Source organism: Mesoplodon densirostris, chromosome 5 (genome assembly GCF_025265405.1).
Source record: "Mesoplodon densirostris isolate mMesDen1 chromosome 5, mMesDen1 primary haplotype, whole genome shotgun sequence".
NCBI classification, from domain to species: Eukaryota; Metazoa; Chordata; class Mammalia; order Artiodactyla; family Ziphiidae; genus Mesoplodon; species Mesoplodon densirostris.
In genome coordinates, this window is record NC_082665.1 from 70,209,556 (window position 1) to 70,223,793 (window position 14,238).

Consider the following 14,238-nt stretch of genomic DNA (forward strand, 5'->3'; position numbering starts at 1 on the left):
GTCTATTTAATGGAATGGAGCCCAGTGTTCCTGAGTGACTGAAAAATAAGTAAGTGGTAAGGCACAGAAAAAGCAATTTTGCCTAAATTTTCTTTTTTTAAAGATTTTTTTTTGATGTGAACCAGTTTTAAAGTCTTTATTGAATTTCTTACAATATTGCTTCTGTTTTATGTTTGGGTTTTTTGGCCGTGAGTCATGTGGGATCTTACTTCTCCAACCAGGGATCAAACCCACACCTCCTGTATTGGAAGGCAAAGTCTTAACCACTGGACCGCCAGGGAAGTCACTGCTTATAACTTTCTAAAGGGTGAATACATAAATAAGAGAGAGAAGAAGTCAGAATTTTCAAGTTAATATAAAGAAGTCTTGACTTATGTTTCAATGTCAAAGGAAGTCTAAATAATACATCTATATAAAAGCAAAAGAAAATGTATTCATCTGTTTCAAAATAGGCATAAATCATAAAATCAGATGGTAAGTTAATCTTTGATATTTTTTCTTTTACCTCACAAAATAAAGGGTCGTAGACTTTACTCCAAATTCCAAAAAGGTCCTGGTCGTGGTATCCTGTAAATTTTGGCAAGATTTCTATAAAATCCTGAAACACACACAGAGGGAAAAAAATTTTACACCAGGGTTTCTCGACTTGGGCATTATTGATATTTGGACAGGATAATTCTTTGCTATGGGGCTGCCCTGTGCACTGTAGGATGCTCAGCAGCATCCCTGGCCTCTACCCACTAGATGCCACATCACCTCTAGTCCCTCAGTTGCAACAACCCAAAATGTCTCCAGACATTGACAAAGGGTCCCTGTGAGGCAAACTTGCCCCCATTGAGAACTGCTGTTCTTCACATGAAAGTGCACCAGTAATAGTGGCTACGATAATGCCAACCCAAAGATTTTTACAAATGCTAATTGATCATTTCTTATTATTACATTAAAAATGTGGGCACCTGCTGGCTTACTGCCACATGTTCCTGGCTTGTCCTGGAATCAGACTGAAGTGCACTGCCTCAAATTCATCTTGGAAGTAAGTGAAGTATAACTCACATGTAAATGAATGGAAGGTGAGAAGGGAAAGCATGTCTCAGACCAAAGCACCCCAGGAAAACACAACAGAAACTGGGTCTGGTATCTGGCTATAACTGTGGGATTTGGATGGGATGCAAACCTTTCTACAAGTTCTGTATTATTTTTAGATTGTCATGGTAATGAGACCCATTGGTCAGCTGTCTGAATGATGAATTGGTAGCAATTTCTGGGAAGCCTTTGGAAGATTCTGTTTGTCTGATGAATAAATTTTCTAGGAAAATATAATTTGCTAATATTAACCCAAATGGATTTCCATAAAATAAACAGAAATAATTATTAAAGAGACCAAAACCTCCCCCAATAAAACAAAACAAAAGCTCCAGGGCCAGATAACTTTATTGGGAAATTCTACCAAGCTTTGTGCTATTTTAACTGACCTGGAGCATAAAAAAAGAAAGAAAACTTCCAAAAATTTTGTATAAGCATTGATACTGACAAAGACTGACCAGAAAAGAAAACTATTGTCCAAAGTTACTTTGAATATCAGTGCAAAAAGTCTAGGTAAAATATTAACAGATAATTCAATATCATACTAAAAAAAAGGGAGGCTTGAATCTAGACATGTAAAGATAGTTCAATAATAGTAAATCTATGAATATAATTAATCTTAGTAATTGATCCAAGAAAAAAATAACTTGATTTTACTAAAAAGGTTGAAAAGACCTTTCAAGAATTGAACACCAATACTGACAAAAACACTCAAGAAAATAGGAAAGATAGCTAATTTCTTAAACTGATAAAAAATATATCTATTTGGTCCAAAAGCCAGAATTCTTAATAGGGAAATACTTCTAAAATCAGGAATAAGACAAGGATACCCACTACCAATACTATTATGTAATACTGGACTGTAAGTACTGGCCAGTACAAATAGGCAAAATAAATCAGAGGTATAAATTTTGGAAAAGTAGATGTAAGCCATGATTTTTTGCAGATATTATAAGCCTGGAACAAACTTAACAAAAAATATAAAGACCTATATGAAGAAAATCTTAAAACAATCTTGAAGATAAGAACAAATAGGAAAATGTATCATGTTCTTGGAAAGGAAGACTCAACAAATTTGCAACAAAGTTGCAAATTCTCCCTAAGTTAATTTATACATTTAATATAACCCCAACAGAAACACTGAAAAGTTAAATGAAAAGATACCCATGAAAACTCAGAAAAAGTAGAGAATGAGGGAGAGAATATGTAATATGCTTTAAATATTAAAGCATATAAAATTCGTAATAATTATAACAGTGTGGTTTTGGCTAATAAAATGAAAGAATAATTAAAAAGAATAAAAATTCTAGAAATAGACCTTATACATATGGGAATTTTAATATGTAACAGCTCAAATTAGTGGGGAAAAGAAGAACTACTCAATAAACAGTGATAGAGCAATTAGGTAATATTCTGGAAAAAACTTCAGTAGGATACATACTTCACACCTAACACCAGTATAAACTGTAAATGGGTACAATATGTAAATGTAAAAATGAAGCTATAGTAGAATTAGAAGAAAGCATTGCAGACTTCCTTTATAACCCAGGAGTCATGAAGGCTTTTCTAAATACGACTACAAATATACAAACCATAGATGGCTATATCTGCACACTAACAACCATATGGCAAAAACTCTGTAAACAAGTCAATAGGAAAACAATAAAAAGAGGGCCATTTGTATCCCAGAAAAAAAAAGTTAAGAGAGAGAAAGCTCCTAAAACTTTATAAAAAGAAGAAAACCAATAACCCAAAAGAAAAATGGTGAAGGGATATGAACAGAACAGAAAATACAAATGGCTTTTAACTAGACGAAGATACCCAAAGCTCACTCATTGTAAGAGAAACGTACTACAGCACAGTGTTCTATAATAGTGATGATACTGGTCTTTCTTGTCTCATTCCTGATTTTGGAGGGAATGCTTCTAGTGATACCATCTTTCACTTACAGATTGGCAAATATCCTCATAGTTGTCTACGCACTGTTCAGAAGGCTGTGGAGAAACAGGCACTCTTATGTATTTCTGATGGGAGTAGAAATTGGTATAACCTCATTGAAGGGTAATTTGATAATATTCAAATTATCCCAGAATTTCCACTATTTCTGCATACCACTAAATAACACATTTTTTTAACCTTATAAGGATGCAGCCTCTTTTGGAATTCCTCTGATTTCAAAGTCTTCCTCTCAAGTTCTTGAAAACGAGAGCAGTTCCTGAAAGGCATGTATAGCAACTGAGGAAAAAGAGAAATCGTAAATCTTGTATTAGTCAAAAGAACTGAAGAAGCTGCAGCCATTAGGTATAAAGTGACCTGAGTAAAAGATTCAAATGTGTTTTGAGCTGAATGGAATTCTAAAATTGAGGAAAAAGAGATAAATGATCTGCAGGTCTTAAATAGTAGGATATATACCCAAAACTCAAAATCTTTCTTTTTCATTTCATGAACTTGCCTAAATAGAACTGTGCTATTGGTAAATATTCACACTTCCCGGTTTTCCCTGTGAAATGATAACAATTATCTCGCTTCCTTCCACACCTCTTTCATTTCTAGCACTAGATGCACATCTATGTGCATGTGTGCACACACATACACACACAAACACAAACACAAGTATAGAGAAATGAACTAGAGGTTCCAGAAATAACCTTAAGAGATTGATTAACCATTCACTGAAATACGTTCTTGCAAATTTGCAGACTGTTAAAATAAGGGAACATAATAAACACATAGAAAAATATATTTGAAAACCTATTATGAGGACAAAATGATCATCCAAAAATGAGTTTAAATTTGACAATCTTTTGTAGTTTTAATTATAATCTATAGGCTGGTGACTCCCAAGTTCATTTTGTTGCTCTTACTTTCCATCTGAGCTAGTCCTGTATTTTCAGTCTTTGGTGGATATCACCAGTTGGATGTTCTCTTCATCTTCAAATTTGACATGTACAAACCTGAACTCCACTTCTTCATTTTTAACCATTTCGTTTTTGTAATCTCTCTACTTTTGCCAGTGATGAAATTTATCATCCTGCTTCATAGACTAATCATTTTTGCCTGTCTACTTTTAAAACACAGTTGGCCTTGAACAATGCAGAGATTAGGGTGGTTAACCACACACAGTGGAAAATCTGAGTGTAGCTTCACAGTCTGTATCCACTGTTCTGCATTTGGGGGAGCAGACCAACTGGGGATCATGTAGTACTGTGGTACGAATTCATTGAAAAAATTCGCATATAAGTGGACCCGTGTAGTTGAAACCCTCATTGATCAAGAGACAACTGTATATCCAAAAGAGACCCTTTTTCTTTTTTTTTTTTTTTTTTTTTTTTTTGCTGTACGTGGGCCTCTCACTGCTGTGGCCTCTCCCGTTGCGGAGCACAGGCTCCGGACACACAGGCTCCGCGGCCATGGCTCGCGGGCCCAGCCGCTCCGCGGCATGTGGGATCTTCCGGGATCGGGGCACGAACCCGTGTCCCCTGCATCGGCAGGCGGACTCTCAACCACTGCGCCACCAGGGAAGCCCGAGACCCCTTTTCTTTACTTTCATTGTCCCCTCCCAGTCCAGACCACCATAATCTGTGTTTCAACTACTGTAAGAGTTTCCTATGTGATCAGTTTGCATCACAATTCATCCTCCACACAGCAACCACACTAATCCTTTTTCTTTTATTTTTGTAAATGCTAATATCAATATTTTAAAACATCAATCAGATCATGCCATTCTGTAGTTTATAACTTTCACTGGCTTTCCATTTTACTTGGAATAAAATCCAAACTCAAGCCCTAGTGACCTTTTTGTCCTGCTTTCCTACTGCTGCCCCCTCACTCACTCCTCTCCAGCAACACTGGAGGCCTTCTTGCTGTCCCCTGAACACACAGGCTGGGGGTCTCTGTGTTCCCTGCCTGAGACACTCCCCCCACTCCAGCTCTTCTAGACATCCTGCCCAGCCACTATCACATTACCTTGTTTTATTGCCTTCAAAGAACTCACTGCCATTTGAAATTATTGTATTTATTTTCTTCTTTATCATCCTACCATTCCTATAAAATATAAACTCGAGGATATCCAGAGTCTTGTCTTTCTTGTTCACTGCTGTGTTGTCAAAGCCTAGAACAGGGCCTGGCATATTAGTACCTACTCAAAAACCATTTTATTTTTGTAAGTTGCTTCCTTGTCACGTTCTTCTGTGTCACCTTGTCTTACCTCACCTTCCTTCCACTAATGTCTTTAACATCTAATTTCAGGCCTTCACTTCCTCACTCCTGCATGACTTCAACAGTTGTTTTCAGAGGGCTCAGTATCTTCCCTCCAAGCCACTGTCAGACAAATGCCCCAAAGCACTGCTTATTGTGTGTGTGCCCAGTACTGAGGGAGGTACACAGTTTTTCTATGCCCCCTGCTTTACATCTAAATTTCCCTGCCTGGCTTTCACAATTTTCCATAGGAGAAATGACACTGTTGAGGGAAAAAAGCACAGGACTGTTCATCTAAAGGTCTAGGTTTTAATGAATTACTTAACCTTTCTAGACTTTAGTTTTCTCATCTCACATATTGAAAGAATCAGGCTGAAAATGGAATAATCACCTAAACGTCTGTCCAGAATTTTGAAAGTTACAAAGTCATTTCCTTTTCTTAACTGAGTTGGTTTTCACAAATCCCTGTGAAGAATTTAGGTGGGTACTGTTGTTCCCATTTTACAGAAAAGGAAACTGAGGTGCAGGGAAGTTATTCAAGGTCAAGTATCTGAAGTGGTAGGTGGCTCTCAGACTCAGGTTTTCCCAGCTTTAAATTCAGCCCTCCTTCTACATCACACTGCCTTTGTCTCAAGATTCCTTCTGGCTATTAAATTTGGATTCTCTAACCTGTGCCTGACACACTTATTCAGTCTTATTTTCATTCTTTCTAAATATGAACTCTGAACACAGAAGGGCAAGCACTCTACCTTGACTCAAAGCTAAGCTTTTGGGCTGTGTTGCTCTCCTTTCCTACCCTCCTCCAAGATCTGTTTCAAGTTCTCACTCTGTCCATGAAGACTTGAATGACTGCCCTTTGGTAGCTCTGAGTATGTCTTATTCTCTGAATTCCTCCAGCATGTGCAGCTTGTTCTTGAAATCATTGCCCTCCACTTGCATTGTATTCTACACACTTCACAAGTGTGAGTCTTTTTTCATCAAATGGATTATAAATTAGGGAAGAAAACTGGCCTCGTATTTCCCTTCTATTTCTGTATAGTGGTTAGCAAAGTTCTAGGAATAACTTTGATTGATTGATTGATTTTGTTAAATTTCCTAGTTGATGTTAGAGAGAATTGTTTTCATCTTAGTGAGTAGGTAGCAGGAAGCCACAATCTTGCTTGTTTCTTTCTCCCTCTTCCTCACTCTCCCTGTTTTTCTTCCTCTTCTAATAGCACCTGCATTCTCTTTACTATGTAATTTAATCACTATCTTTCAAGATTAAAGGTTAAACAGCTACCCTGGTCTATATTGGTTAAATTTGGTGCTTCCGTCCAGTCTTTGTAGAAAAGGCTGTGGTAAAAGTGAAGTTTCTTCTTTTTCGAAGAAAATATTCACAAGCTCCTAAGAACACTGATAATCATAATGATTCCCTTCTGATTGTTGATGGAAAGAAGCATAAATAAATCATCCTTTATTTTCCTTTATTTTCAACCTCACTAGAGTGAGGTTGACAGGGTTAAGCTCTTTCTACAAAGCACTTGGGAAAAATTCTTAAGTCACCAGTTTCAGCAATTAAGTCAGATTTCTTGGTAACCCACCCCAGAGCTCTCTGAGCAACATTCTAGATCTGGTAGTCATGCTAAGCCTCAGTCATAAAGAGAGGAGATGGTCATGTTATAATGTGACTGCAGGGGAATTAGGAAGGGTTCCTTGTCCCAAACTATTTCCTTCACACAGTCCTAAATTCCACATCTGGAAGATTAGTTAGATTTATTTATTACTATTTAAAAAAATAGCAATTCCTCTGGAAAGATAAAAGAGTTCTTGGTCAGTCCCACCTAGTGTAAATAAATTTGAGAGTTTCTCTCAAACAACCTCATTTAGGCAACTTGGTTTATGGTACTTGTTCTCAGACTTGGCTGTCCACTAGAATCATCTAGGGAGATTTTTAAAAAGTACTAATGCCTGGGTCCCACCTTCAGAGATTCTGATTTATTATGGCATGTGCCCTAAGCATCAGGATTTTAAAAAATTTCCAGATGATTCTAACAGGCAGCTAACTTTGAGAACCACTAGTTTACACTAAAGGAAAATGCTCTGGAATGAGATCAGCCTGGTTCTAGTCTCAGTAGTGATGTTTATCAGCTGTGTGACTTTGGATCTATTTTGTTTGACTTCTCAGAGCACTTTTTTTCCCCTGGCTTGAAAAGAAGGACAATAATATTGTTCATTCAAGGTTGTTATGAAAGGTAAATATGATGACACATATAAAGTGTTGGGCACTAATTATGTGATCTTTCTTTTTCACCCTGCCTAGGAATGGGGATTGCCAAAAGTTGAACGACTAGCAAAACAAAGTGGATAATAAAGCTCTAAAGATAAATTCTGTTCCTACTCCCTCCTGTTAGGACTTTCTATGTCCTTTGCACCTTTATTTAGGAAAGAATTAAGACTGCACAGCCCACGAAGTGTCCAGACTCCCAGCTCCACAAGTCCTGAGCAGCCTGCCTTCCTTCTTCCAGAACCAATGAAATCCCCCTTTTTTCCATAATACTGACCCGATCTTCAGAAACAGGGACTGTGTGCACCGGGATGGGCTGCCAGGGTAGGCTGGGATTCCAGACGCTGATACCTTCTGGGGGAAATAGGGCTGCAAGGTTTGTCATAGCACTCATCAAAGCCCGGTCAATATCCGTGCTTCGAACATAAACCTAGAGTGGGAAAATCAAAGCAGAATCCAATAGAGAGGAACTGTGGGTATTTTTTTTTCCTATGGAGCTAATAGTGTATTTGAGAAAGGGCAGGACACCTACACCAAAATATTAGCAGACATTGTGGTAGCATCATGATCATAATACCTATTATGGAAGAGACAATATTATGAGCATGCCATGGCATAAAGCAACCTGGTATGCCAACAGCTGAATTGACAAAAGAGACCAATCAAGTGGTGGCTACTTGCCAAGCCTAAGTATTCACCGTAGGTGTCCATGTTGATCTTACTTATATGCATACTTTTTTTTTTTTAAGGAGTACATTTGTAAACAAGACATCTGACTTTAATAAGTTCCTTGAGAGACAGGGAACTTTTACAAATACATTATGCTAAATTATTTCAAGGGGCAAGTTTCCCACTATTAGTTTCCCAACTTACCTGTTCGTGTTTATAGGACTTGTTCAAGAATTTTTCATATCGTTTCCTTATATATTGTCCGAGTTCATAATGCTGCTCCATGCCCAGCTATGGGAACAAATAAAAGCAAAAATTAGTGAAAGTAAGTTCTGTGAAGCTATGTGTCTCATCTCTCCTCATTGATTATGTAGAGTGAACAATAGTGTACTTTAATAGTGCCACAATAACAACACATTTTTAAATGAAAACAGGAAAAGAGAGCTGTAATCTTTCACGATGACTCCCTGAGAAAACTCAATTCATTGTCATTAGCACTTAACATAGAGCCTTGTACAGTTAATAACTGGTGATTGATCTGATTTAAGTAAGTGGTTCATCTCTGGTGTGGTAGAGCATGCAATGGTTCATTTTTGTGCCAGAGAATTTCAAGGGCTGGTTACCATGTGGAAGAAATTCAACTATCTGATAAGAGGTTGGACTTGATGAATCTAAAGATCACTTTCAACCTCTGGCTGCAATGATTTATTATCTGCACAGTTCATTTACGTCTGGTTCATGAAAAACTAGAGCCTGTTACTCAAAGTGTGGTCTGTGGATCAGCAGTATTAGCATCACTTGGGAGTATGTTAGAAATCAAATTCTTGGGCCCCACCCTTGACCTACTAAATCAGAATTGTTGGGGGTGGAGCTCAGGGATCTGTTTTAACAAGCTCATTAAGATTCTGCTGGCAATTAATCATTGAGAAGCATTGCCTTAGCTCATTGATCCTAAAGCATTACTGTGCATCAGAAGCAAAATTATCTAGGGTGCTTGTTGAAATGCAGATTCCTCAGCAGTTCCCCCAGAGATTCCAGCTCATTGGATCCTGAGTGTAGCCCTGGAACCTGCATTTTGACAATTGCCCTGAGTGATTCAGATCAATGTAGTAGAGCACCATGCTTTGGGAAACATTGCATTCTATTCTGTCTCTAATCCAGAGCCTCACCAGAGATTCAGGAGTCAGAAACGATGTGATCACTGTGGCTTCTGCTTGGTCGCACTCCCTCATTTGTTTGTCACTCCTGGCTACCCTTCTAGATGGGAAAAGAGGTAGGAAAAGAATAATGTGTGCTTTGAGGTTTGTGACTTTCCTGAATGACCTGGATAGCTGAAGAAGTAGGTACTTTGGGTGTAATTTGTTGTTCTAACTTAAACCTAACTTTAAAGGAAGTACTCATCTTCTATAGAACAGTGGTTTTCAAACAAGAGCATGCACAGAATCACCTGGAGAGCTCATTAAAAACAAAGATTCCCAGGAGTCAACCCCACAATTTCTAGTTCAGTGGGTAGGGCCAGAGAATTTATATTTCTGAGAAGTCTCCAGGTGATGGTGATGTTACTCATCCAGGGACCACACTTTGAGAATCATTGAACTCAGAACAATTGCTTTGTCACTACACAGATTGGAAGTACCTAATCAAGGGCAGGAATTTGAACTCTAGAACCTTGCTATTTCAAAATGGCCATGTATCAGCACCATGGGCATCATTTAAGAGCATGTTAGAAATGCAGAATCTCAGACCATGTCAGACCCAATGAATTAGAATCTGCATTTTGACAAGATCCTCAAATGATTCATTTGCACTTGGAAGGCTGAGCAATATTGCTTTAGGAGAAACTGGTGGCTAGTCAAGAGAATACCATAAGAAGAATCCAGATCCCACAGTCTGGAAGAATCTTTTGGTTTTACTGGAACTTTGCAAGGGAACAGGAGTCTCGACAGAGCCATAAGCATTATGAAGCAGCCCTGAGTTTTTATAACCCTTCTCTTTTTCAGGGAGCCAGAAGCAATGTAGTCTATGGTGGGAAGAGCTCTGACCTGGGAGCTGGAAGATACTGGCCTCAAATAGCCTCTTTGAATTTTCTCCTCATTGAGGCTATTAAGTTAGGGCACTAATTCTCAGCCTTGGCTACACATTAGAGTCAACTGATCAACCAAGGAGTTTTTAAAAATTCCAATGTCCAGGCTGCACCCTAGATCAATTAAATAAGAACCTCCCAGGCAGACAACAATATTTTGTTAAAGTCTCTGAGTAGTTCCAATGTTTAGCAAAGATCAAGACCCATTAAATTTGGAGGTATCCAGCACTAAACATTCTATGACATTTTCTTAATATATTTAAACAACATTTTGGTCAGGACAGAAGCAACGCACATGGCCCTGTGACTCCAAACAGAAGGGTAATCCACTCTTACAGGAGAAGGGGGCCAGACACTGGAACATGACCACAGATGCTTTTGTTCCCCAGAAAGGTTCAATCCCAATACATCCATCTGACCAAAAATCAATTTCAGGAACAGCACTTCCAAAGGAATCATGTTTTCCCAACTCTGCTGGTTCAGGATTATTTTCTACTTTCTCAGGTGGAGCCTGAGAAACTGGCTTGTAAGCAATTCTTGGCTCTCTTCAGCACCTTTAAGCTCATGTATTCTGTTGTCCATGCATGACTCTTATGCTTTAATAAAGCCAACAGGGTAAAAAAGATCAAAACAGGCAATTCCATACAGTTTTCCTACAGTTACTAGTCACTAGGGGTGACTTGATCATGATCAGAAATTGTTGAGGCTAATCATTAGTGCTTCTCTTTCCACAATCAAAACACACTTTACACTTTTTAGATCCCAGGTAACTGTGCAAAACACTTTCCCAGATATGAGTAAAGTAGTCATATGGTTTCAATATATAACAATCCCACAGAGTTTCCCTTGAGACTCATCAGTAACTTGGTGAAATCCAACCAACCTGAGTGAGTTGGCCAAATCCTTGTGGCCATGATGATTCCTTAATGGGGTCATTAGGAAAGGTTTTGATGGGACTTCGGTCTCCATGCCTAAAAACCTGAAAATAGATTGAGGTAGTAATGTTACAAACTTAACTTAGGTGCTTTGCCTCTACTCATAATGATAGATTTTTCTTGTAAACCCCTGGTTCTTCACCTTGGCTATTCATTGGAATCACCTGGAGAGTTAAAAAACATTCTGAGGACTGGATCCCACCCCTTGTGATTCTAGTTTAATTAGTTTGGGATGCATCAGGGCATTAGGATTTTAAAGACCTCCCCAAGTAAATCTCAGGTTAAGAACTGCTGTTCTAAGTTCACTAACACATTCTAAAGGCTCATCACCTTGTTATTCACATTACGTGAAACACAGGAAAACTGTTAGTGAACTGTTATTGTTTCAGGTAATGTGAATAATAAGATGATGAGCCATTAGGAGTCAGTCGACCCACACATGGAGACCGGTTTACACATCAGACAGGGCAAGAAGGAACACAAAGCTTAGCATGATCACTTTATTGTAGACAAACTCTGATGAGAAGTATTCCTTCCTTAATTATGATTACAGTAATAATAGTGTTAACATTTTGACATATAATAATAGTGGCTTTTAAATGCTACATACAATTTTTGACCATCTTGAGTCAATGATTTATTAGTTTTTAGGAGGTTAGGGATAAAGAACTTGCCAGTGGAAGATTAAAAAAATCTAATTTTCAACAATTTAAGAACATCCTACTGAATTTGTATGCATGTCATCGTGCTTTTTAACACCTTTATTAGAGTATAATTGTTTTACAATGCTGTGTTAGTTTCTGCTTTATAACAAAGTGTATCAGCTATACATATACATATATCCCCATATCTCCTCACTCTTGCATCTCCCTCCCACCCTCCTTATCCCACCCCTCTAAGTGGTCACAAAGAACCGAGCTGATCTCCCTGTGCTATGCAGCTGCTTCCCACTAGCTATCTATTTTACATTTCATACTGTATATATGTCCATGCCACTCTCTCACTTGGTCCCAGCTTACCCTTCCCCCTCCCCATGTCCTCAAGTCCATTCTCTACATCTGCATCTTTATTCCTGTCTTGCCCATAGGTTCTTCAGAAACTTTTTTTCCCTTTAGATTCCATATATATGTGTTAGCATACGGTATTTGTTTTTCTCTTTCTGACTTACTTCACTCTGTATGACAGACTCTAGGTCCAACCACCTCACTACAAATAACTCAGCTTCACTTCTTTTTATGACTGAGTAATATTCCATTGTATATATGTGCCACATCTTCTTTATCCATTCATCTGTCGATGGACACTTAGGTTGCTTCCATGTCCTGGCTATTGTAAATAAAGCTGCAATGAACATTGTGGTACATGACTCTTCTTGAATTATGGTTTTCTCAGGGTATATGCCCAGTAGTAGGATTGCCGGGTCACATGGTAATTCTATTTTTAGTTTTTAAGGAACCTCCATACTGTTCTCCATAGTGGCTGTATCAAGTTACATTCTCACCAACAGTGCAAGAGGGTTCCGTTTTCTCCACACCCTCTCCAGCATTTATTGTTTGTAGATTTTTTGATGATGGCCTTTTCTGACTGGTGTGAGGTGATACCTCATTGTAGTTTTGATTAACATTGCTCTAATGATTAGTGATGTTGAGCATCCTTTCATGATTTTTTGGTAATTTGTATATCTTCTTTGGAGAAGTGTCTGTTTAGGTCTTCTGCCCATTTTTGGATTGGGTCGTTTGTTCTTTGGATATGGAGCTGCATGAGCTGCTTGTAAATTTTGGAAATTAATCTTTTGTGAGTTGCTTCATTTGCAAAAATTTTCTCCCATTCTGAGGGTTGTCTTTTCATCTTGTTTATGGTTTCCTTTGTTGTGCAAAAGCTTTTAAGTTTCATTAGGTCCTATTTGTTTATTTTTGTTTTTATTTCCATTTCTGTAGGAGGTGGGTCCAAAAGGATCTTTCTGTGATTTATGTCATAGAGTGTTATGCCTATATTTTCCTCTTAAGAGTTTTATCATGTCTGGCCTTACATTTAGGTCTTTAATCAATTTGAGTTTATCCCAGGAATACAAGGATTCTTCAATATACACAAATCAATCAACATGATAGACCACACTGACAAACTGAAGGAGAAAAACCATATGATCATCTCAGTAGATGCAGAAAAATCTTTTGGCTAGTCCTCACAGTGAGCTTCAGCTGCCCCTCCACCTCTGCAGGAGACCCTCCAACACTAGCAGTTTCCTTTACACAAGTTGGAAAGATGAATACCACCCAAATTACAGCTCAAACCATATGACAGCTTGCTCAAGCATCTTCAGTCTCCATTGCCTACCAATATACATCAGAAATACATCTATACGTAGAACAACTCCTACAGAACACCTACTGAACGCTGGCAGAAAACCTCAGACCTCCCAAAAGGCAAGAAACTCCCCACGTACCTGGGTAGGGCCAAAGAAAAAAGAATAAACAGAGACAAAAGAATGGGGACGGGACCTGCACCAGTGGGAGGGAGCCGTGAAGGAGGAAAGGTTTCCACACACTAGAAGCCCCTTTGCGGGTGGAGACTGCGGGTTGTGGAAGGCGGGGGGGTGGGGTGGGGGGGAGCTTTGAAGCCACGGAGGAGAGCTCAGCAACAGGGGTGCGGAGGGCAAAGCGGAGAGATTCCCGCACAGAGGATCGGTGCCGACCGGCATTCAAGAGCCCGAGAGGCTTGTCTGCTCACCCACCGGGGCAGGCAGGGCTGGGAGCTGAGGCTCGGGCTTCGGTCGGAGCGCTGGGAGAGGACCGGGGTTGGCGGCGTGAGCACAGCCTGCAGGGGGTTAGTGTGCCACAGCTGGCCGGGAGGGAGTCCGGGGAAAAGTCTGGACCTGCCGAAGAGGCAAGAGACTTTTTCTTCCCTCTTTGTTTCCTGGTGCGCAAGGAGAGGGGATTAAGAGTGCTGCTTTAAGGAGCTCCAGAGGCGGGTGCAAGCCGTGGCTAACAGCGCGGACCCAAGAGATGGGC

General features: G+C 39.2%; 1 protein-coding gene across 1 annotated transcript in view; it reads right to left on the minus strand.

Moving 5' to 3' along the window:
- The window catches only part of ACP3 (acid phosphatase 3), a 41,753-nt gene that overhangs the window by 11,740 nt on the left and 15,775 nt on the right, over positions 1 to 14,238 (minus strand). The window contains exons 2-6 of the mRNA XM_060099959.1: positions 11,179 to 11,274; positions 8,417 to 8,503; positions 7,821 to 7,973; positions 3,220 to 3,318; positions 506 to 598 (exon numbers count right to left, since the gene is read on the minus strand). Coding sequence (XP_059955942.1) covers positions 506 to 598; positions 3,220 to 3,318; positions 7,821 to 7,973; positions 8,417 to 8,503; positions 11,179 to 11,274 — 528 coding nt within the window. The remainder of the gene's footprint in view (positions 1 to 505; positions 599 to 3,219; positions 3,319 to 7,820; positions 7,974 to 8,416; positions 8,504 to 11,178; positions 11,275 to 14,238) is intronic.